This window comes from Primulina huaijiensis, chromosome 4 (assembly GCF_012295235.1).
Source record: "Primulina huaijiensis isolate GDHJ02 chromosome 4, ASM1229523v2, whole genome shotgun sequence".
NCBI classification, from domain to species: domain Eukaryota; kingdom Viridiplantae; phylum Streptophyta; class Magnoliopsida; order Lamiales; family Gesneriaceae; genus Primulina; species Primulina huaijiensis.
Genome location: NC_133309.1, coordinates 2,496,765 through 2,519,666, shown reverse-complemented (window position 1 = coordinate 2,519,666; position 22,902 = coordinate 2,496,765). Strand labels below are relative to the sequence as shown.

The 22,902-nt window shown below is 35.9% G+C and overlaps 1 protein-coding gene across 1 annotated transcript; it reads right to left on the bottom strand.

The window, feature by feature from the left end:
* Positions 1–8,132: 8,132 nt before the first annotated feature.
* On the bottom strand, positions 8,133–20,942 carry LOC140975202 (5'-3' exoribonuclease 3). The gene is made up of 23 exons (XM_073438779.1): positions 20,528–20,942; positions 18,866–18,968; positions 18,693–18,769; positions 18,423–18,614; positions 18,154–18,273; positions 17,998–18,060; positions 17,619–17,768; positions 17,362–17,526; positions 16,461–16,538; positions 16,283–16,369; positions 15,206–15,553; positions 14,848–14,943; positions 14,075–14,170; positions 13,819–13,889; positions 11,319–11,447; positions 11,165–11,241; positions 11,024–11,064; positions 10,853–10,927; positions 10,609–10,766; positions 9,977–10,081; positions 9,802–9,877; positions 9,550–9,629; positions 8,133–9,275 (listed from the first exon to the last, which is right to left on the bottom strand). The coding sequence occupies exons 1-23, from the start codon at positions 20,729–20,731 to the stop codon at positions 8,447–8,449; spliced, it is 3,420 nt and encodes a 1,139-aa protein (XP_073294880.1). The 5' UTR covers positions 20,732–20,942; the 3' UTR covers positions 8,133–8,446.
* Between the last annotated feature and the right edge of the window lie 1,960 nt (positions 20,943–22,902).

The following is a 22,902-nucleotide window of genomic DNA, read 5'->3' as shown; positions in this document are numbered from 1 at the left end:
CTTTCTTCATCTCTTCTTCCAACAAGTCACCGATATATGTAAGTTTGGGCCATTCCATAGTTCCTAAATTTTCTTCTTTCAATGAATCTTGAGTTTCGGCTGTCGATCTTCTATCTGAGCCAGAGCTAAGATTAGATCCTCCAATTGTAACACTATTTTCTCATTACCTTCACATTCATCCTCAAATATTATTTCAGCTGCATCAATATCCCACAACTCTTGAGATTGCACTTCATTCACCAAATACTGCAATGTGGCTTTATACTCGGAAGTTGCAGCCACTTCCATCTTTTCTTCAGTGAATTTAAACATCGACCTCCTCAATAATAGGTCGGACCATGGGTCTAAGAGAGACCATGGTAGTGGGTTTGAGAACCTTCTCAACCATTTCTTTAACTTTCTGAGTATCCTTGTACAATGCACCGATTGTACATTCACCTTGTAGTTACGAAACTTAATAGGACTGTTGGAACTTTTCAAGTTCGCAATCTTGATTTTGATGCTAATAAAACTTATTATGTTGTTTCTAATAATCTATCTTAGTGCGCAGACAGCTAAAACTGAATTAATCAGTTTACGAAACCAACTGAAGCCATCGGAGATGCCAACTGATTGCCGAGACTAAATCAGTCTCTAACTGGTTCTTCAAACAAACAGTTCAGTTGGTTGTCCAAACTGATAGTTAATTCAGCAGGAAGATCTCAAAAGCCTGGCTAGCCTATGATGTGTCCAACTGATGAAGAACCCAACTAACCAGTTCAACTGAAGGAGTGAAATCAGTTCAACTTCTTCCGTCCAAAATGACTTGTCTAGACCCGCAATCCTCAACATGGCTCTTGTTCTGTCCAACAAGGTTCTGTTCATCCGATCCGCCACTCCATTCTGTTGAGGTGTGTAAGCCGTTGTGAATGGTCTTTTGATGCCCTCATTTTGACAAAATGCATCAAATTCGTCACTGGTATATTCTCTTCCATTGTCTGTCCTCAAACACTTGATTTTCTTTTCTGAATCAAGTTCAACCAGTGCTTTGAAATCTTTGAAGATCTGAAAAGCGTCTAATTTCTTCTTGATTAGATACACCCAACATCTCCTAGAGAAATCATCAATGAACGAGACAAAGTATCTCGCTCTTCCTAGGGATACAACCTGTGCTTGCCAAGCATCCGAATGAATCAGCTCCAATATGTTTTTGCTTTTGGCAGTATATGTGCCAAACTTTAATATGTATTGTTTACTGATAACACAATGCTCACAAAAGGGTAGTGACATTTTTGTATGTCCCGACAGCAACTTCCGTTCTGAGAGAATTTTCAAACCTCGTTCTGACATATGCCCAAGCTTTCTATGCCATAACACTGTTAATTCTTCTCCTGAACCAACTGATGCAACAGCTAGTTCCGCCTCTTTGTGAGTCTCCCAAAAATACATACAAATTTGCAACAACTTTTTCCGCATTCATAACCACAAGCGCACCTTTCACAATTTTCATGATCTTGTTCTCGATACGAGTTTTACACCCGATGTCATCCAATTTCCCCAAGGACAAAATATTTTTCATCAGTCCCTTCACATGTCGTACCTCCTGTATCGTGCGAATGTTGCCATCAAACATTTTAATTTTGATAGTACCGACCCCAACGATTTCCAAGGCATGATCATTTCCCATGAATACAGATCCTCCTGAGACTGGTTATAATGATCAAACCATTCTCTCTGAGACTTCATGTGCTACGTCGCTCCTGAATTCATAATACATGTGTCACAAAATTTGTGCATGCCTTCTGCAACTGTTGCCGCTTCGATGAATAATATTTCACCACTGCCTGAAGTACTGACCACATTTCCTTGAGAGCTTTTATCGATACTCGTACACTCTTTCTTGAAGTGCCATTTACCGCCACATTTAAAGCAGTAAATATTTTTATTCTTACTTTTCGACTTTGATCTACCTCTTCTTTGGCTCCCATTGGAGTCGCGGTCCATAAATCTTCCTCTTATCATTGATAAAGCCTCTGCCTGCTTCGATGTTACCAACCTATCTTCCTTATTCTTGCGCTGACTTTCTTCTCCGAGAACCGCAGTTAAGACATCGTCGAATTTTAGAAAGCCCATAAGAATATTGTTGGTAATGTTGATGATAAGTTGATCATATGAATCTAATAGACTTTGAAGTAGAAGATCTGCACGTTCATTCACTACAAGAAAAAAGGCGTACGACAACGGTTTTTCCCCGTTGTTGTAGGCCTTTTAAAACCGTTGTTAGAAGCCCTGTGGTTAAAGGGTGTGCTCAAAGACAACGGTGAAAAACCGTTGTCGTAGACGTCTAAAGATGACGGTGAAAAACCGTTGTCGTAGGTATACAAAACCGTTGTTAAAGGTCATGTGGTTAAAAAATTAGCTAAAAGACAACGGTTTTGGAGAGTTGTAGTAGTTACAATTTGCGACGGAAATCATCGTTATCCGTCGCTAAAATTAACGACGGTCGTAATACAAATAGTCGCTAAATAGCGACGGTTGTATACACCGTCGCTAAATTTAGCGACGGTATTAATTCAATTTCGTCGCTAATATTAGCGCCGGTGTTTTATGCTTTCCGTCGCTATTTTTGTCAGTAAAATAAAAAAAAATTTCAGTCGAAAATATTATATTCTTGATTTTAAAAATTTATTAAACTTTAAAAAAAACGAAATTAAAATTGTGTAAGGGAGAAAAATTATAAGTGTTGTGAAGTGGTAAAAATTTATTAATCTTTAAAGAGAAAAACGAAATGAAAATTGTGTAAGTGAGAAAAATTCTAAGTGTTGTGAAGTGGTAGGGTAGAAAATGGACTAAGGGTTGGGATATTTATAGACAGTTTGCGACGGTTTTGATTAAACCGTCGCAATTAGCGACAGTTATTTTTTCAACTGTCGTCGATTTAAAATTAGCGACGCTTTTATAAGAACAGTCGCTTTATTTAGCGACGGTTAAATATAAACCGTCGCTAAATATATATCGACGACGGTTTAATAAAGCTGTCGCTAAATGTAGCGACGGTTTTTAGCGACTGTTTTTGGAAAACTGTCGCTATATCTACATCGGCGACAGTTTTACTTTAAACCGTCGCAAATTTTAGCGACAGGTATACATAAACCGTCGCAATATTTAAATTAGCGACGGTATAGTATAACCGTCGCTAAATTTAGCGACAGATTTTACTTAGGCCGTCGCGAAATCTAATATTGAACAAAATTTGTAGAAAAACCAGTTAAAAGACAACTGTTTTTTACAAACCGTTGTCGTAGCTTGAAGAAAAACGCTTATACGACAACAGTTTAAAAACCGTTGTCGTAGTCCAAAAAAAAAAAAACGCTCATAGACAACGGTTTTTAAAAAACGTTGTCGTAGGCAAAAAAAAAAACGCTAATAGACAACGGTTTTTAAAAACCGTTGTCGTAGATATATCAAAGACAACGGTTTTAAAGAAACTGTTGTCTTTGAGCGGATTTTTTTAGGCTACGACAACGGTTTTTGTTAAAACCGTTGTTAAAAGTAAAAAGACAACGGTTTTTGTTAAAACCATTGTCTTTGATGTGTTGTTAAATAGGATTTTTGTTGTAGTGATTTTCTCCTATTTTATGCCCCATGGAAGTGAGTTGGGCAAATGGAGTATTTAGTATGTTGATATGGTCGGTCATCGATGAGGATTCCGTCATCCTAAGAGTATAAAGCCTTTTCTTTAGGAAAATCATGTTGTGTAACGACTTGACCTCGTACATCTTTGTCAGAGTATTCCAGACAACTTTTGCTGTTTTTATCTCAGAGATACTTGACAATACTTCGTTTGCTATAGCCAAGTGTAAATTGAAAATAGCATTATCATTCATCTCATTCCACTTTTCATCATTCGTAATCTCCACCGGTCTATCTCCAATAGCCGCCAAGCAATTCTCCTTTCTTAAAACTACTTGTATCTTTATTTTTCACAGCATAAAATTGCTTCTGTTGAACTTTTCTATCTCGTACCTACTTGTCATTATGTCTACAACAATTTAGTAGACTGAACAAAAATAATCCCGCCTTAATAAAAAAAATCTCCAAAAATCTTTTCTGATGTGGAAGATCAGTCTAAGCTGCAACCACATAGCATACTCAGAATTTTAAGAAATTTTACACCAAGGCTCTGATACCACTTGTTGGTTCCACGTGCGATAATTTGAGATAATAAACCTGAAAATAAAGAATAAAATGAACACCGAGATTTGCGTGAAAAACTCCTAAAAATTATTAGGGTAAAAACCACGGACAAGATGAAAAGAATTTTACTATAATATTTTGTGGTGTACAACTTACTCACTGTGTTTCCAAAGAGAACATATTCTCTCTTAATACAGGATTATAGAATTAAGCACTCAAATACTATAGAATGAGAGAAAACTCAAAGAATAGATGATTTCAGAAATAGAGCTCTTTGTCTGTGTGAAAGCGCGTTAAAAACGCGTTATTTCCGTCAAATTTATTTAGTCAAATTTGCCAACTTTCAAAGCCTGCAAAAACGTGTTAATAAATGTCCCTATCATCCACTTTTGTTGACCTGTGCTGACAGAAAGCTGATAGAGAGGATTAAGCCCCTACATTGACATTTGCTTGTAAAACTCTCGAAGACTTTGTATATTCTCTAGTAAAAACTGCCATAGAGACTTTCGTAGGAATCATTCTTCCACACTCTTCCCCAATTTCTAAAAAATTCTATAGGGCAGAATATTGACAACATATCTATTATCTATCAATACTCTAGACACCATTTTCTATTATCATACGTTGTGATGTAAAGTGGTATGATATGTTTAGTTATCTCATTAATAGGTTTCTTCATAACCACTTTTTTCTCTTCATCAACAAAAACTCCAGCACATTCATTCAAAATAGATTCTGTAGCAATTTTATTTCCCATGGAGAGAGACATCGAATTCAAATGTCTTTTTGCGTTTGAACTCATACAGTAACATCAACGAGCATGTGACACACTCAACTGAAACAAGAATATGTCCCACCTTGAAGGTAGTTTTTTTTTATTACATCACTGTCTTTCTATGATAAGAAGTCATCGTCATCTTCCTCATTATCCTCAGTAGCCCTCCTCCCAATCAAACTTCTTCTTCTCTTTCAATGACTCTTCAACCTTCAATCTGCGCTCCACAACATTTTCCCTTAACAACCGTCATTTTAGGGTTCGACAAATAGGTTTTGGAAACTTTGGATGTTCCACACACCTCCATTGCCCAGTGGGGGTTCCCATGGGAAGAACAACAAAACAAGGTTTTTTCCATATTTTTTATTAGTGTCTAGAGGTGGTGACCTCTGAAGTATCTTTTGAAATGATTGCTGGTCATCTCTTCTTTCATCATTTACGGCCTTAGTGAACGAGCTTTTTTCAAGGTATTGGTTCACCGACCTTTTGGCCATGGATCCCCCATCATATCTCATATTCCTTTTTCTGTAATGCACATTTCCCCAACTGTAATGATGATATTTTTCATGAAAATTTTTTGTTCTTTTGTTCTTAACCTCAAATATCATCTTACTAGGCACCCATAATTTCCTTATAATAACTATCGGCCTGACAAATCTGTTTTCAACTAAACTCCTCCTTCTTTCATTGATTAGAAATCGCAAGTAAGTGTTATTCACATTCACGTTAGCTACCGAGGGAAAAAAAGTCTTCATCCACTATCATTGTTTTTTTCTCGGGAAATTCAGGATTCCCTTATTGATTCTTTCTTGTACGACGTTTTTAATATCCCAACAAACATTAGTATTATAGTTGAAGGAATTATGATATTTACAGTAGTCTCTTTCATTCATCTTCTCTCTGGTTGGTAACTTATGATCTGGGGGAAAGTTATAAATTTTTCCTTCACCAAGTCATCAAATTCCTGGAAGTAAGAACTTACAGTGGATTTTCTTTGTGACTTTCCTCACGCAATAATTCTTTATACTTTGATATTTTAGCAGCAATCTTATAAAAATCACGGAATTATATCCCTTGGAATTTCTTTCTAAGCTCAAAATCAAGTCCTCGTTGTTCCATCTTCACATATTCTGATTCAAGAAAAAACATTCTGCACCTGCTTCTTACTCTCTTGAATTTACATATGAAATCATTAGCAGATTCTCCTAGCTTTTGGAACATCCTTGATAATTCTGATATACTAATCTCAGGTATTGTTCTGAAAAATTATGATTGGAATTGGCATTCGATGTCATGCCAAGTCATAGTAGAATTACGAGGAAATGTTGCATACCAAGTGAAAGCAGTGCTAGTCAATGAATTAGGGAACAACCGTAGCTTGTAGTTAGAAAAATTATCCAAATTTTCTAATTCACCGCATTGTATCGAAAACCTTGCTACATGTTCCACGCTAGACTGACAATCTTCTCCTAAGTATAAAGTGAAGTCTTTTAACCTGTTTGAGAACTTCCTGACCCTTGGCCTTGGTTCTCACACAGCTTAGTTTCAGTCTCTTTAGGTTTACCATCTTATGGTGATTTATTCTCCTCTTTCGAAGATTCTCTCCATTCCCTTATTTATGTCATAATGTTCATCATGACAGCAGTAAAAAGTTTTGGTCATTTGCTATGTGATAGAGGAATTCCTTCATGTTTCTCGATAAGCTTTGGATTATGGTCCTACTGGGTGTTGCAAATTTTTTTATCACAAAAACTTACATGCATCTCATGCACGTGATCATACCAAATGTGAAATGATCTGACTACTATTATCAAACGTTACATGTCCTGATTCGACCATTTGTTATCATTCTCTCGAAATGACTTCAAAATTTAAAATTTGGTTGAGAAATATAATGAAAATTACATAAGAAATCATTAAACAACATCAAACTTAATTTATGCTGTTATAAACTCGAGCAACATTTTTACAAGAAAGCTGAAGAAATGTGTCAAAAAATAAAGAAACTAGGCTGCTGAAAATTGAAAACAAGTGCACAGATTATTGAGAGAATTTGCAAAAATTTTGTTGTTTTTTGATGAATTTTGTCGAGAGAGTTTTTTATTCTTCCTTTTTTTTCCAACTCTTTCCAACAGTTTGACCATCTTTCATGATCGCTAATCATGGATCGTGAATTAACTTCCTCAGTCATGCTTTTTCTCAGACCAACTACAATTCTCATGAACTTAACAGCATATTGAGCTTCCATATATGATGATCTTTCTGTTGGTGGGCGCGCACATTTTAGGTGCTACACATACTTTTTGGGTGGTTATTTAGATATCAATTATTTGAAACATCATTATATTATATTTTATATGTATATTAGCAATTTATTTTTTAATAAGATATTATAATTTATAATCTAATTAAAGAATTCACAAGACATTAAAGTTTATAAGCTTCTAAAGGGATCATATAAATTATTTTGGTAGTCAAATGATAGTAATAATTAAAAATAAGTAAATGAGTTATTTAAAATCATAAACCGTTACCAATGAAACATTTGGACTCAACATCATAGACAAATTTTTTTTTTTTTTTATGTTTTTGTTTTCTTTAACAAAAAAAAAAACTCGGCTAGTCGTACATCGATCTTTACTTTATTTATGATTTATTATTACTTCCACTTCGTCATTGCCCCATTGCATCAAATATTCTTATTTTAACAAAAGAAAAATCTTTTCGTCCAGCTGATATAGATTTTAATACTTAAAAGAAATAAATTATCGCACCATGAGATATATTTCAAACACATCCATCTTGAAGGACATTTGAAAACTGACAAAAAAACTTGTTTGAAACAATCTCAAAAATCGTATTTTGTGAAACTGATCTTTTATTTGGATCATCCATGAAAAAATATTACTTTTTATGCTAAAAGTTTTATTTTTTATTACGAATATCGATAAGGTTGACTCGTCATACAGATAAAAATTCGTGAGACCGTCTCACAAGAGACCTACTTTTGAAAACAATGCTTAAAATCATATTCGAATCACATCCATTGATAGAAACGCTAAAGAAAGAATTCAAACACATTGCAATCATAAAATAAATAACCAAATTCTTTAAAACATATATTATGACAATATAATATCTCTACAACAAAAAAATCTCATTAACAAAATGCATTATCAAATTAAAGAATTCAACTCTAGATATACCTTCATTACTGAAAGTATCGTACAAAGATAACCAAATTTATTACCTATCCTAAAAAATGGAAAACACTCGACATGGTAAATTTGTCCCATAAATTTTACAACAAATGGAAAGTCTCAAAAATAAAATTGGTGAAATGAATAAGAAAACAAGCTGGCCAAGGCACTAGCCTGATCCTATATTTCAGCCAGTTAATCATCCTATAAAACTAAAATTGGCCTTTCCTGGTTGTTACGATATAAATGACCTTATGAAACGAAATTCAACCCATCAATCCAATCAGCATAACTCTTATCTGCGATAATCCGAGTTTGCACCCCTATCTAGAGTGGAGAAATGGTTACCTGATTGACGAGGACGGTTGTATCCTCTGCCACCATTTGGGTTAGCTGGTGGGTTGAACCCTCGGCCACCATTTGGGTTAGCTGGTGGGTGGAACCCTCCGCCACCACTCGAATTAGCTGGTCGGTGGAACCCTCTGCCAGCACTCGAGTTACCTGGTGGGTGGTACCCTCTCCCACCACTCGAGTTAACCGGGGGGTTGTACCCTCTGCCACCACTTGAGTTAATTGGGGGCACCCAATTGCTGCCTGAATGGTTATGACTAGGACCCCCATATGATCTATGTGATCCAGTATTATTGTAACTACCCTGTCGGTGATGAAACGAAGCTTGGCCTGAATAGCCATGAGAAGGTTGGGGGTAACCATGTCCACCATGCTGTGGTGGACGTTCCGGGTAGTACTCGCGTCTAGAGTAATCCCTACCATGAGGATCATTCCACTCGTCGCGATCCTGACGGGATCTGTTATACAGGTTATTATTAGATGGTGGGGCATAGGGTTGCTTATAACTCGTATAGTTTGAAGGTGTATGGTGATTTCCACCATCCATCGGTGGATAGCCAAAACTAGTTTGCATTATGCCACGTTCTCTGACAGAGTACATATGGTTTTGGTAAGGCTGATGAGGCGGGACATATCCCTGTGGTCGATGGTGGGGATAAATCTGACCAGGATGACCATTTCCCTCTGCCCTTACCTGTAAACTATTCACAACAAGCCGATGTGCTGCCTCTCCAAGCTGTCGGCCAGATATTGATCCATTCAGGTTATCACGCCTGTCATAGAATTCCCAAATCAGCAGTATCTTCAATGTAATTTAGCAATGCATAAGCCCTTAAACTTCTCATATATAGTAGAGCTCAAAAGATGTTTCAATCTCCTGTTTCTATTTGATCGATAAGTTTCTATCATAATATGAATCAATCATCTAAATGCATGGAAAAGAAGTGTCATTCATCAACATACAAGAAACAGGAGATTGGAACACCTTTCAAAATATGAGACGTGTGTTCATATGTTACTTTATATCGAACAGTCGAATCTGTATACCTTTCATTATCGTATTGCTTCCTTCCAGAATCCTCATGCCAAAGTACAGGTTCTGGTTTTAGATCACCAACGGTCACAGTCTGCATTTACGATGAGAAGTAGAATATAGAGTTTTATTTCCTTTAAAGTCACCTTACTGAAATGTTTGCCATCTATATCAGTAAGTCTGCTATTCTACTTTATTTTTTTGCTCTGCAATTCTACTTTGGTAGTATATATTGCACATATATACTAATACAAAAAATAAATCACCTTCTCAGGGAAAATAACCCCAGGTGGAGGTCGAGTAATGTGCTTATGCATCTCAGGTAGTATGTATATTGCACATCTGTATGTGAACAAAAACTGAACGGTCAGAGAGTGTTGATTTAAGAAGAATTTTTAAAATTAGAATAGCATCAACATCATGGAGTATATAGGGGTTTACATGACTTGATTATTTGTGACGTCTTCCATCCCTCCAACCGGTGATCTAAACACAGGAGGACAGGGATCTCCAAAGCAAAGTGAAATATAACCATTCATTCCACCGCTGCATTTAGGCTTAAAAAACATCAGCACATTCCAACAGAATTCAAATTGCCAGTTATAAACATAAAAGGAAGATTATTCCCACTATTTGCAAATTTAACTTCTAAATCAACCATAGAGGAAAACCTGCACGCACACATTCAAAAGATATGAAGAAGAGATCTAGTCACAAACCTAGTCACCGCATCTACTTGGTTAAACCAGCTATAAAATTCGGGTCAACAATTGTCACCCGTAATCCAATCCGAAGTTCATGAAACAATGAAATATTTTTTCCTGTGTGAAATGTAGAATGACACCACCTTCACTTCTTCAACCAGTATAAATACTTAAAACGTTCTTCCACTTTTCCCACATAGAAGAATAATGAGTGAATAAAAAAGTGATCATCACACATTTTAGGTTCCCATCCATGTGAAATTGAACTACTACCATAACAGAGCAAGGCATTCCAGACGACCTCAAAACGAATAAGGCGTGAACATTCGGGTTACCTAATGCATGATAAGAAAATTTAGAAAGACAAACCTGGCTCCTGGATCTATGCGCTCCTTTATTGTAACACTTTCTTCGTTTTTCAGCTGCTTACATCGATCATCAAGAGAGAATATGTATGGGGAGAGCGTGTGAGATGATGAAATAAAAAGCATGTTAGACATCACACTATTTCTCCGCGTTTCCTCTTCCTGAAGATAGGAGAATGAGTGAGTCGGTATAAATGCCCTGCATCTCAAACAAGAATTATGATTCAAAAGCTGGAAGCCGTACTTACCGTAAGAGTATGCTCAACTTTTGCCACCTCTGCAAGCAGACGGCTTTCATCAATGAAAGGCAGCTTAGCAATGCCCTAAATTCAGGGTAAATCACAAGACTGTAACTTAAATGATGACAAATACTTGTAGCTATATGTTTTGTCTTGTCACAATACGAATCTCTAGAATACCTGCCAAGAGAACCGCTTTCCATTCATATCCACTTCAAAATCTGATGAGCAAAAAAAAGCAAAAAATTTAAGAAATAAACATTCTACGTACCAGGTAAAGAGAAGCACATGAAATGACACATAAAAGTCATTTGACAATACCGGTAGGATAAAAATCAGAGATCGGTGAGTTCGGATCAGTCATCAATTTCCTGTAATGCGTAGGCAAAGCATGGGAACTGCAAACAAACTAGTTAATAAATGAAAAAGACATTAAAATCATTTAAGATACCAAAGGAGAGAAGATTAGTCCAACCTTGCAGCAGGAAAAACACCCAACAATTGATTGAAGGGTTTAAAAGGCGACCCTAATGTAAAGCTTATATTCAGTTGTCCAAGATCCTTCAGATCTGAAGCAAATGGAGCATAATGGTATGGGTAAAACCTGCCAAAATTCGAGTGGAACAGTCAGACAAGGATTATCAGCAAGAGACACTAAATCAAAAATCACATATTGTATGGGAGAAGGTAAAAGAGGGTAAAAATAAATATCAAATTTCCTCATCAAGGTAGAGTACAATATCCAATCTAGTACACCAAAAATTTAAAACATGACACGTATCAGATCTGAAAACGAAAGTTACAAATGAAAGCAACGGGTTTAAATCATTATCGAGCTTCCAATCGAAACAGAAAGAATAAAGAAAAAGTGAAAAACAAGAACCAATGGTGGTGATTCCAGATATCACGCTGATCCTTGTAATTAAAGTTGAACTATAAAAGTGCACAAATTTTGTGTTATTATTAAAAACATGGATATAAAATAAACGAAGAAAAAGCAGATTATAAGACGAAGCAAGCTCTGACGATCAAAATGGAAGAGATGAAAGAGCAGATTATAAGACGAGATATCATGGGCCCAAATTTATTTGATCTCGAAAAAAATAATGAGGTTAATATATGTGAAACGGAAAATAGCCAAGAGGAAAATTTTTGGTGAGAACAAACTTACTCATGGAGGAGTGAATTTACTTGGGTTCGAAAGGATAAGCCCATTGGCATGGAAACCTAGGGCTGGACAATACTTGGAGACCATTGTCGATCTTCCAAGGGCAGTCATCTGTATTAAAGGGTGGAAGGTCCACCGATTTTGGGAAACTGAAAGGAACAATCCATGCATAAATCGGGAGAATCTCGCAGAGGAATTGAATGAGAAAATCAATTATTGTAAGGCGGTTCGGCTGCGCATCGACGAGTTGGAGATCTGGAAATCTCGTGACAGGGCTCTGGAGGGTGGTCAATACAGGGGCAGTTTTTCCAGTAGTCCCAAACATAGAATTTGGGATGGAGGAGGAGCTCATGGCCCAAATACAGTTAGGAGGGAAATTAAATTGGATCGTCATTTGGGAAAAGAGATTGTAGAGAATAGGAGTGGGTATAGGGAGTTCAACTCACAACCCATAGTCACCTTCAGAAGAACGACTCCCATCAGCAGCAACAGAAACCAACAAAAACGGGAAGGGGCAAGAACAGAAGAATTATGGAAAGAAAGAACAGCAATTTGCAAAGCTCAAATGTTTGGGTGCTCCAGGGCAGCGAGAAATTTCACAATTATAGGTGTTAGATTGGTTATTTTGCAAGATGGGAGGACTGAGGAAGATTTTGCCAAGGAGAAACATTTGTTTAATGGATTTATGAAATTTCTCAGGGGCTATTTTCACATGTTGTAGAAGGTATTGTTAGTCAACCTAGGCTAGCGCCTATACGCATAGGAGTACTGGCAGTCAACTTCTGCAGCAACCTCACTTCCGTTGGCTATGTTGGTTTGCACAACAAAAAAGGAGGACTGGGTGATTCGTTTCTGGAGGATGCTCCAAAGAACTGGTTGCTGTATTACAGACAAGAAAAATGTTCCATATAGGTGTCTGGATGCTGATGTGCTGAAGAGATCATTAAATGGCCCACGAAAAGACAATCACAAGATTTCTCTGGCATCTAAAGAAAATCATCCTCAAGTTTCTAGAAACTGAGTCTCATTAGACAGGTTGGTGTTGGGACAAGGTGCTCATAGCAGAAAAAAGAAAGAAGTAAATAGTTGGTACTTGGTAGTATGTAGGGTTCAAGCATCAAAGAAGACAAGTTGGGAGGGTGCTCAATCTAAGAAAAATAGACTTTTGAACTCCAGCCTTGAGGACAAGGCTGAATTTCAAGAGGGCGGTATTGTTACGAGGTCAACTATGTTGGGCTTAGAAAGCCTATGCAAGCCTAATGGTCCAGAACATTTAAAAAGGGGCAAGTTGAATATGGAAGGCAGAAGGCGGGAAAAAGGAAATACATGAATATTATGTAAAGTTGGTTAGAGGGGCATTCGAGCATTATTAGACTTCTGTTTGGCTAGCTTTCGCTAGGGCAAGGTTTACTCTTGTAGAAGGAATTATATCCTGGGCTCGGTCGAAATACTCAGATTATATAGTCAATTTGTTGTCATCAATATTTTGTTAAAAGATATTATCAAATTCTTGTTGGTCATTCAGAAGAATAAGATCATAACAAATAGCACAGGCTGCTTTTTAGGGTCAAGACCTTTAAACAATCATTTATATTATCAAACTCATTGGTGACAAAAACACTGCCATGCAAAATGACATCATGTCCTACACAATTTAAGGATGATGTCGTAACAAAAATTGTATGCCAAATGTATCTGAGTGTATGAAAACAAGAATAAAAGACGAAGTAAGAAGTGAAGGAAAAACAAAGTTTAAAATCTTCAATTTTCAGTCAGAATGACATTAAAAGCACGTGAAAGAATTTACCATTGCCATGAACAGACACCTTCATAGTAGTAATGCATAACCCAACATAACCCTTCCGTGTATCTCAAAACCTGAAAAAAATAAGATACTTCAGCATTCATTGCCACAATGTACACTAATACATCCACATTTTAGTAAAGTATGATCATCAAAGTTTGCATAGAGCATCATAAAGTTGAAAAAATTATTGGTCAATCAAGTTTTTTCATTGGTCAATCAAGGTTTTTTCAACCAAAGATAAGGTTTGACAACTTACCACGTCTCTTCGTACTGCTTCCAGTTCCTCGGGAGTTTTTACAGAAAATTTATCTTCGTAATACCTCTCTTTCCACCCTGGTTCTCCTAATTTAACCTAGGATAAGCAAAAAAAAAAAGTCAAAAAGATAAAGCTGGGAAAAAAATTCCAGGTCTATATAAATTCAAGTTAGAATGCATAAGGTGACCTCCTCAACATCACAAGTGAGTTCTCCTCTACTCGTCCTTAATAACATGATGATAAAAGAGATTCATTGGTGCTGAGCAAATAATTACAGTTAATCATTTCGCGAAAAATTAAATCCACAATCAGACATTAGAAAATAAATTAGAAGGGAATGCATTTTCATAGATACTTTCATGAACCATAAAATGTTCACAAAATTTTTTCCTTAAAAAGGGCTCAAAGCTTTTCCCAACTGATTGATTAGTTTAATCATTGATTGACCCTTATAGGGTCGGATATATAATGCACTCTCTAAACATGACCCTTATAGGGTCGGCTATATAATGCACTCTCTCAACATACTGATCATATTTCCAAAATAGTATAAATCAGAATCTTCATCATGTGATTAGAAGCTAAACTCAAACAAACACTTGGATCAATGCAAAATCAAACAAGAAAAATACAAATAAATAGCATATACAACCGCATACAGAAGCTTTGATGCCACAGGGAGTGCACATGCTCAAATTTATCTCATCCACATAAGAGCAACGTTGTAGCCTAATTTCATATGAAGATAAAAAAAAGTATATTGAAGTTCAAACCTTGTCTTCTTCTGCATCATCCATGTTGAATACATCGGACTTCTCACGGAGCGAATTCTTAAGCTTTGTTTTCAACTCTTCTTTGTTTTCATGTACCTGAATGGCAACATAAATAAAACCGAGTTGAGTGGGATTATGATGGTTTGAGAATGCTAAAAAGCAATTCAAGATGATAAGTATGAAGTCAATAAGAATCCTAGTAATGAGACATAATCGCCTCAATCTCTAAGAGCAAACCTCAGGATTTTGGTACTTGAACAACAAATGATAATCCAAAATGTATAGGCTGGACAGATTAAAATAAAAAGGAAAAAGAAAAAGATCTATAAAGTGCCTATCCAGAACGAAGAAAACATACTTCAATCTCTAAACTATTCTCGGCTTCAACAATAGCTGCGCCTATAGTGGCCCCAGAGTCCACTCGTGTAACTTTTTGGGCACGGACATAGTTTCTTTTATCTTCTGGTGTTTCAGATTGCTTGCAATGAATATCAAGGATGGACAAACTTGAGGTAGCTTGACCAATTTGATTGTGTCCAAGAAGGGTTGAATCTTTCTGTTGATAGGGTGAAGATGAAGGACCAGAAGCAAGGCGAGAACCATGGTACCGAGCAACTGGAACTAGAGACTCAGGTTTTACACGAGGTTCCATATCATCGCCTCGTTTTGCTTGGGTTTTATCGCGCTTGATTCTTTCAGATTGCCTCTGTAATGTTTATACGAGGTATGATTTATAATCCTTATAATCCAGTTGCACTTCTTCAAGACATGAGCAAACAATATGAAGAGTAATAAAATGAAATGACAGCATATAATCAGTACATCGTGTAACAAATTAAAACCATAATTATTTGCAATAGCTCTGGACATGAAAAACAAAAATGTTAGCGTAACAAAAAAAATGAATGCAGATTATCAGATTATGAAACTGTCATCAGATGCTAGACACCAATGATTATAAAGAGAATAATGAAAGAAGTAAAAATGCAAACAAAGTTATGCACCTTCCTATATTCCAGCAAAGGGTTTTCATGTTGACTAGAAAAAGTAAAACTCATTTGATATTCACACTCAAGTGTCTCATCATGGACCATGCACTCATGACATAATTCCACTGTTTCAGCTCTAGAAAACCATGCTAGCATTTTAAATACTATTAAAATTATAATTGTGTTAACTGCTAGCATGGTTTTCTAGAGCTGAAACAGTGGAATTATGTCATCACTATTTGCTTCTTCGTGTCATCAACAGTTCATTAGATTCAACATCACAAAAAATTAATAATAAAAGATAATGGAAAAACCACAAGAGGTTCTTCCACAAAAGATGTAATAAGACAAGGAGAAAATTTATCAGATTTTAAGATCACTTTCTGCGCATGATAATATCACACACAAGATTGACAACAATGATTTCAGTTATTAAGAAAACCAACTTGATGCAATCGAGCCCTTTTCTGAAATATTTTATCTTCAAATGCTCCCACGGCTTGGATAAAGTGCTCCACCCGGCTCAGGTTCGGCTGGTAAAGGAAGAATAATCATAACATAACTTTGTTACATATCAGTAAACTATAGTATGAACAACAAGATCCTTTGAGCTCCATCCATTACCTTGCTTCCATCAGTTAAGTACCCACCCAAAACCCTCAATTCCTTTTTATAAACAGCCATCAGCAAGTTAATTGCACCCTATAATTGTGAAAGTGTAAGTGCATAAAAAAGTAAATTGCAACAAAAGACCCATGAAACTCAAGCACAGGCAAATGAATTTCAAATAATGCGGCATATTTAACCACACTATGCAATACAAATATGTAGAGTTCTGGCGTAAAACATAGAATGCCAACACTGTTATGGTGGAACAGATATAACAAGTATACTTATAGACCAGTCAATACAACAAACCACAAGGATAACTTCACTAAGACCAAACTCAACAGTACTTAATCACCAGTAAGAAAATGCCAACCACTTCAAACCAACTCAACAATTTAAAGCTCCTCAAGTTAGTGGCGGAAGAATTTTCCAGCTACAGAGCAGTTAGAATCATAGCATTCACATGTGGTGTATGAGTTAAAATTACTAAGTCCACAATGCAGAAAAGCTCAAAGTTATATAACATCCCTTGAAAGATATACTAGTTATTCAACCTAGATGTAAGAATGTATTTTTTGCTAACGCGATACATACCGTTTTCAGTATTTTATTTTCCTCATGAAATTAGCATCTTGAATCGTACTTCTTAGTTAAACATGAACCATATCTGACAGGACAACCGTCTTTCAATAAATATTTAGTATTCACCTCAAATTTTTTAGACAGCATCAATTTGGTTTTAGCTTGGAAAAAAGCTAGTACGAACAGCTTGTTTTACTCTTTACAGCTCAAGCTAATTTCAGCTTCATGCGGCAAAGTAAGCATGCATGTAATTGAAGTCAAAAGTATACACTAGGCACAAAATTGAACTACCAAAATGAAAATCGAAGAGCATCGATAGAAGTATAGAACACACCTCACGGATCTCGAGTGTAGGCATATGCGGCAAAAAATCATTACCAACAAAGAAACACATGAATATGAAATCATCGACTATGCATTCGATATCAGTCTCAAAAGGAAGATTGGGTATCCTCATCTCATATTCTATGTATTCCCGAAGAGTCCAAATGTTCAGAAACTGCAAGTAGAGCACAATTTAGTACCGGATAGATCTGTGCCAAAAATAAGAATATAATGTTATTCCACATGTATATGAACTATGAAGCAAACCTGATAAGGCTTCTTCGGTACGATCTCAGCTTCACCTTTCTCATCAAACTCCCCAGCCTTTCTTTTTGCCTTCCCTTCGCAATTTGCTGCCAAATGACCTACTTGACCGCATAAAAAGCACTTGTCTTGTTGTCCAGGAGTAAATACAACCTATCATAAAAAGGAAGTACCCACCATCGACATGTAAGTTAAAAGTGGGGAACAAAAGCAGCATATGCCAAATAAACCCAGTATCAGTTAAGTTCAATTTATAATATGAGTTGAACATCAGCCTCATTGTTTGCATGGAAATGTAAGACCTTAAAATTTCAAAACTCCTTAATCAGCATCATATGTAATAACAAATTCAAGAACTAAATTATAAATGGGGGACCAGCACCTCTCTCAGTATTGAAAAATGAGCTTCATGAGTAGCCAAAGCCAGCATAATCAGATCAGCATCCTAACATGGAACACCACACAAAAGTCAATAATGCAAGGGGCACAGTGGAGGAAAAATGTAAGGTAAACGAAAATCAAAAATAAGAAAATGTACCAAACCATACAGACAGTGGCGAGTATTAGGATCACAACCAGGTAGATTCCTTTGCAGACGGATGTATGACATAATTTTGTGTTCCCCTTCGCCAGGAACATTTGCATCAGAAAGGATCACCTTCATGGAAACAGGGTAATTTGCATAAAATTGACGAATTATCATTGCAGATCTAGACATTTTCAAGATGAAAGCACAACTGAACTTTCTAAAAAGTAATCTGATTCATATGGGAAATGCATCATGGGATAAATGTAAACAAACAATACCTTGATATTTTTCCAGCCAGGATCGTTGTTTAATCTGATATGAATGTAATATTGCAGAGCAGTAGATAAAACAGCCATAAAGGGTGTTCCCGGTGTGATAACATTAGAATCAAAAACTTGTGATTCCTGTTTTGGTGGAAGCTTCCTTCCTTCTCGCTCGAACTCTGCTCGTAACCTTTCCTCTTCAGCTGCCTAAAATTTATCAACAGAATGGTGGCAAATATTTTACATCATAAGCCTTTGAAGAAGAATTAATATGAGGACTCATACCGCATCTGCCGCATCTTTGGCCGCTCGGAAACGCCTTGACCGCTGTTGATTCATCTTAGCCCTTGGTGCAACACCATCTGCCAAGAAAATCAGTTTGAGGCTGATGCATTAGGTCAAAATCTCCTTGCATCAAATAGCACATAATAACAAATCATTGTAACTTTTTCACTCACCAATGGCCATGTAAAGCAGCTTACGTGGCCGAACCATCACAAAAAGCCGATCGATATAATCAAACATGCATTGAAACACTTCATCAAACGTAGTCGGAGAAGGCTGCATAATCCATTAAGAATAATGTCATATTTCTCTGATATGTATATATGATATAAAAATAAAAAGCGGGTATTGAAGAGTTGGAGTGTCTTAGAATTAAACATGTTGCTGGAATTAATTGACAATACAAAAAGAGAGAAAAAAAAAAAAGAATGGCTGTTGTGATGTATTTATCCTAGCATATTTAAGCGCTATAAAAATAAGAAAGAGACAACAATGAAGTTAAAAAGCTGTCAAAGAACTTTGGGCTTCGATTATTGGGCCTAATTGTTCATGGATTTCATTTTTAAAAATTTAAAAGATCAATAGGGCCATAAATTTTTCAACTTTCGATGAAACACACCGCTCACCCCCAAGACGCAACCTGAGCCCAGCAAAAGACACACACTGCAAGGGGTGCATTTGAGCCGTGAGTGCTTAGGCTGCGGCTAGGCGCACATAGGGATGGCAATGGACGGGTTTGAGTTGGGTCCACTAGGACCTGAGACCCGACCCATAACAATTTTGAAGGAAACTCATATACTTCCGAACCATACCTAAAGTTAACGTGTTTTACCCGACAAACCCTTTACAATATTTTTTTGACATTTTTTATTTTTAACTTGTATGATTATATCAAAAATTAAATAAAAATAACCAAATAAAGTTTATAACAAACTTTCAACCAAATATAAGAAGTAACAATTTTATGGAACCATTATTTCATACAAATCCACTTTCAATCTTCAAAATAGGAGGGAAACTATATGATTTTAACAAAGAAAAAAGAACCATGCAAAGAACTTTGTAACAAAGAAAGAAGGTAAAGACTAAAAAACTGCTGGACGAAGTGGAGGAGGCTGGAACTTAATTCATGGGTGTAGGCTTAGGATGGTTTTTTGGGTTGGATTTAGTTCGACTGAGACATGGTTTTTTTTTAACTTAAACAAGAAGCAAGCCACTGTTCTTTTCTTTTTTTTTTTTTTTCACCGCAACAATAATAAATTAAACAGTCTAAGAAATGACTTTGGCCAAACTTTTTTTTATTCATAACCTTTTTTGGCTAAAAACGCATTATCCAATGCATGAGACAATGCCTATTTTGACGAAATAGGTCATTCGTTAAATTCAAATTTGTATAGGGTTATTTGGCCGCATTCTCCCTAAAATTACATCTTCCGTTCCTTAAGCTTTGCTCAACAAACAACTAGCTAACGTAAGGTTGACTCACAATCTAAAGTTCAAAACATACTTATAAATAAAATTACCACGAAAATCCAATCCTTCGGGAAACAAAAAACATCACAGAGCAGCAGCATCCCAACAAGAAAAACAACATATCAAAACACCAACTGAATTAGCTTCATACAATCATTCAGATTCCTAATCGTCAGGACAAGAATTTCCAAGTTATGATTAAATTCTACAGTGCCCTCTCACTTTCACAAGTACTAACATAAGAAAAACATCGAAGCCTGGAATCAATAGGAAGACAAATAATGAAATTCATAATTAACTACACGAAAGCAAAAACAACAACAATAATTAAGCAATCAACACTAATAAAGATACAAACTTACGCGGTCTTCAGGGTGAAAGCAAGGATGAATAATCCCATTCATATCCAGGTACAGATTATCGTACTCGATTTTGTTAGGGTTTGGCTTACTCGTATCCACCGGAATCTTGACATCCTCTATGACAACCGGCTCTTCTTCAATCACGTCCACCACCACCAAAGGATACTTCTCCGCTAACCACCGGTAAAAAGCTGGAACTCCCATTCTCAATCAATCAAAAATGGAGAAAAATTGATGACTGTTCAGATAAGGATCCAGCAGGAAAACTCCAAAGCTCGGCTGATTGGATAACGAATCGGAAGTCGGTGGAAAACAAATGATTCGAAGACCGTACGAAGAGGTTAAGGGTGCAGGAAATTAGGGTTCGGATAGAAAACCCCGAATAGCAACGTAATCCCCCCCATTCGAGAGATTGGTATATAATAAACTAGTAATAGTGCATATAAAAAATTTAGAGAAGGTCTTTGTGAGATAATCTCACGAATCTTTATCTGTGAGACGGGTAACTCTATCGATATCCACAATAAAAAATAATACTCTTAGCATAAAAAGTAATAATTTTTCATGGATGACCCAAATAAGATATGCGTCTCACAAAATATGACCCGTGAGACCGTCTCACACAAATTTTATCAAAAATTTATTTGCTTATAGACTGACCAAAAAAATCGATATTTAGAACTCCAATATTTTTAAAATAAGTATAATGGAAGAAGACATAATATATAAAAACAAAAATGTGAAAAATGGAAGTTGATGGAGTTTAATGAGAAAAAACTGTATTACGGTTTGTAAGAATGGTGAAGAAAATAGACAATTTTTTATTGTTATTTTGTCCTTTGAATATGTGACTTTCACATGTTTGGGGAAATTTATGTATAATTTATATTGGTGTAAATAGGTTGGACAAAAGAAGTTAGTAAGAGGTTTTCTTGCTTTACATAATAGTAAAATATAGTAAAAAATTTATAAGATGGTATAGATAAAAAAAACTTAAGTGATTAAGTTTGAATAAATTATATGAATTATTGCAGCCGTGCACGCGATTCATGCTTTATACTTTTGCAATGATTATTGTTAAGACAGGTGGAGATGATTTAGATGAAGTAAATAAACACCTCAATTTCTTTTGATTTGTCTTCAGATTACTTCTATTGAAGTTAATAGCGGAAGTCTGATTCTTGACCGTCAAAGCTCAGCAGACAATTGATATTCAATGCGAAAAAAGTTTGTCGAGATTTTATGAACAATACAATTCAGAAGCGTAGAAAGTAAAACATAAGGAATTGTTTCTGGATTTGAAGGTTGAAGTCTCTTCTTCTTCTTTTGTTTCCAGAAGTATCACTAAAAGACTTTGTTAGCTACATACTTCAGTATAACTTAACACTACTTACTGAAATTCTTTGTACAACAATAGATTGCTCACAAAAGTATGATCAGAAATACTACTTATATTAGTATACAATAACTCACACTTGATAGAAATATACGAATTACAGTGAGTGTTTGAATATCACATATTGATCTCTAAAAAGACCTGATATAACTTTGAGTGTGTGTGCTTCTGATTTATATTTTCAGCAATGCTTCTGAGTGTAAGAGAATTCATCGTGCTAAACATCTTGATTTTATTAAAACTATTTTTATCAAGAGTCTTGTACAATATATCTTCTGCCACGTTATCCAGATTTTTTTTCTTTTCATCATTACTCCACTCTGATCGATGTATCTTGATCATCTGAGGTGCTCTATTTGACACGACAACTGCAATATTGACTTTCATTGTCTTGATTGTCCTGTCAGTAATGACGTACCACATGTCATTTTCTTGGGCTGTTAGATGAACTTGCATCCTAATATTCCAGTCATCAAATTCTTTCTTGGAGAACATGTAATTTTACTGAAGAAAATCATCAGAAGATATAATGGTTCAGAGGTCAAGAAAACCCATTCTGATATTACTTGTTATGATCAGTAGATGTGATTTAGAAAGGGGGGTGGGAGGTGAATAAACACTTCTTCAATTTCTTTTTATTTGTCTTTAGATGACTTCTACTATAGTTAACAACGGGAGTCTGATTCTTGACATTCAAAGCTCTGTGGACAATTGATATTCAAAGCAGAAGAAATCTGCTGATGCTTTGTGAACAATACAATTCAGAACCGTAAAAATTAAAACATGAGGGGTTGTTCCTTGAAGTTCAAATGTTGAATCCTTCCATGTCTCCACTTCTTTTGTTACAAAAAAGTATCACTAAAAGAATTTGGTATTACAATACTTTTGTATACCTACTCAGTAAGACTTAACACTGTGTACCGAAACTTTTAGTACAATAATAGATTTCTCACAGAAGTCTGATTAGAAATACTACTTC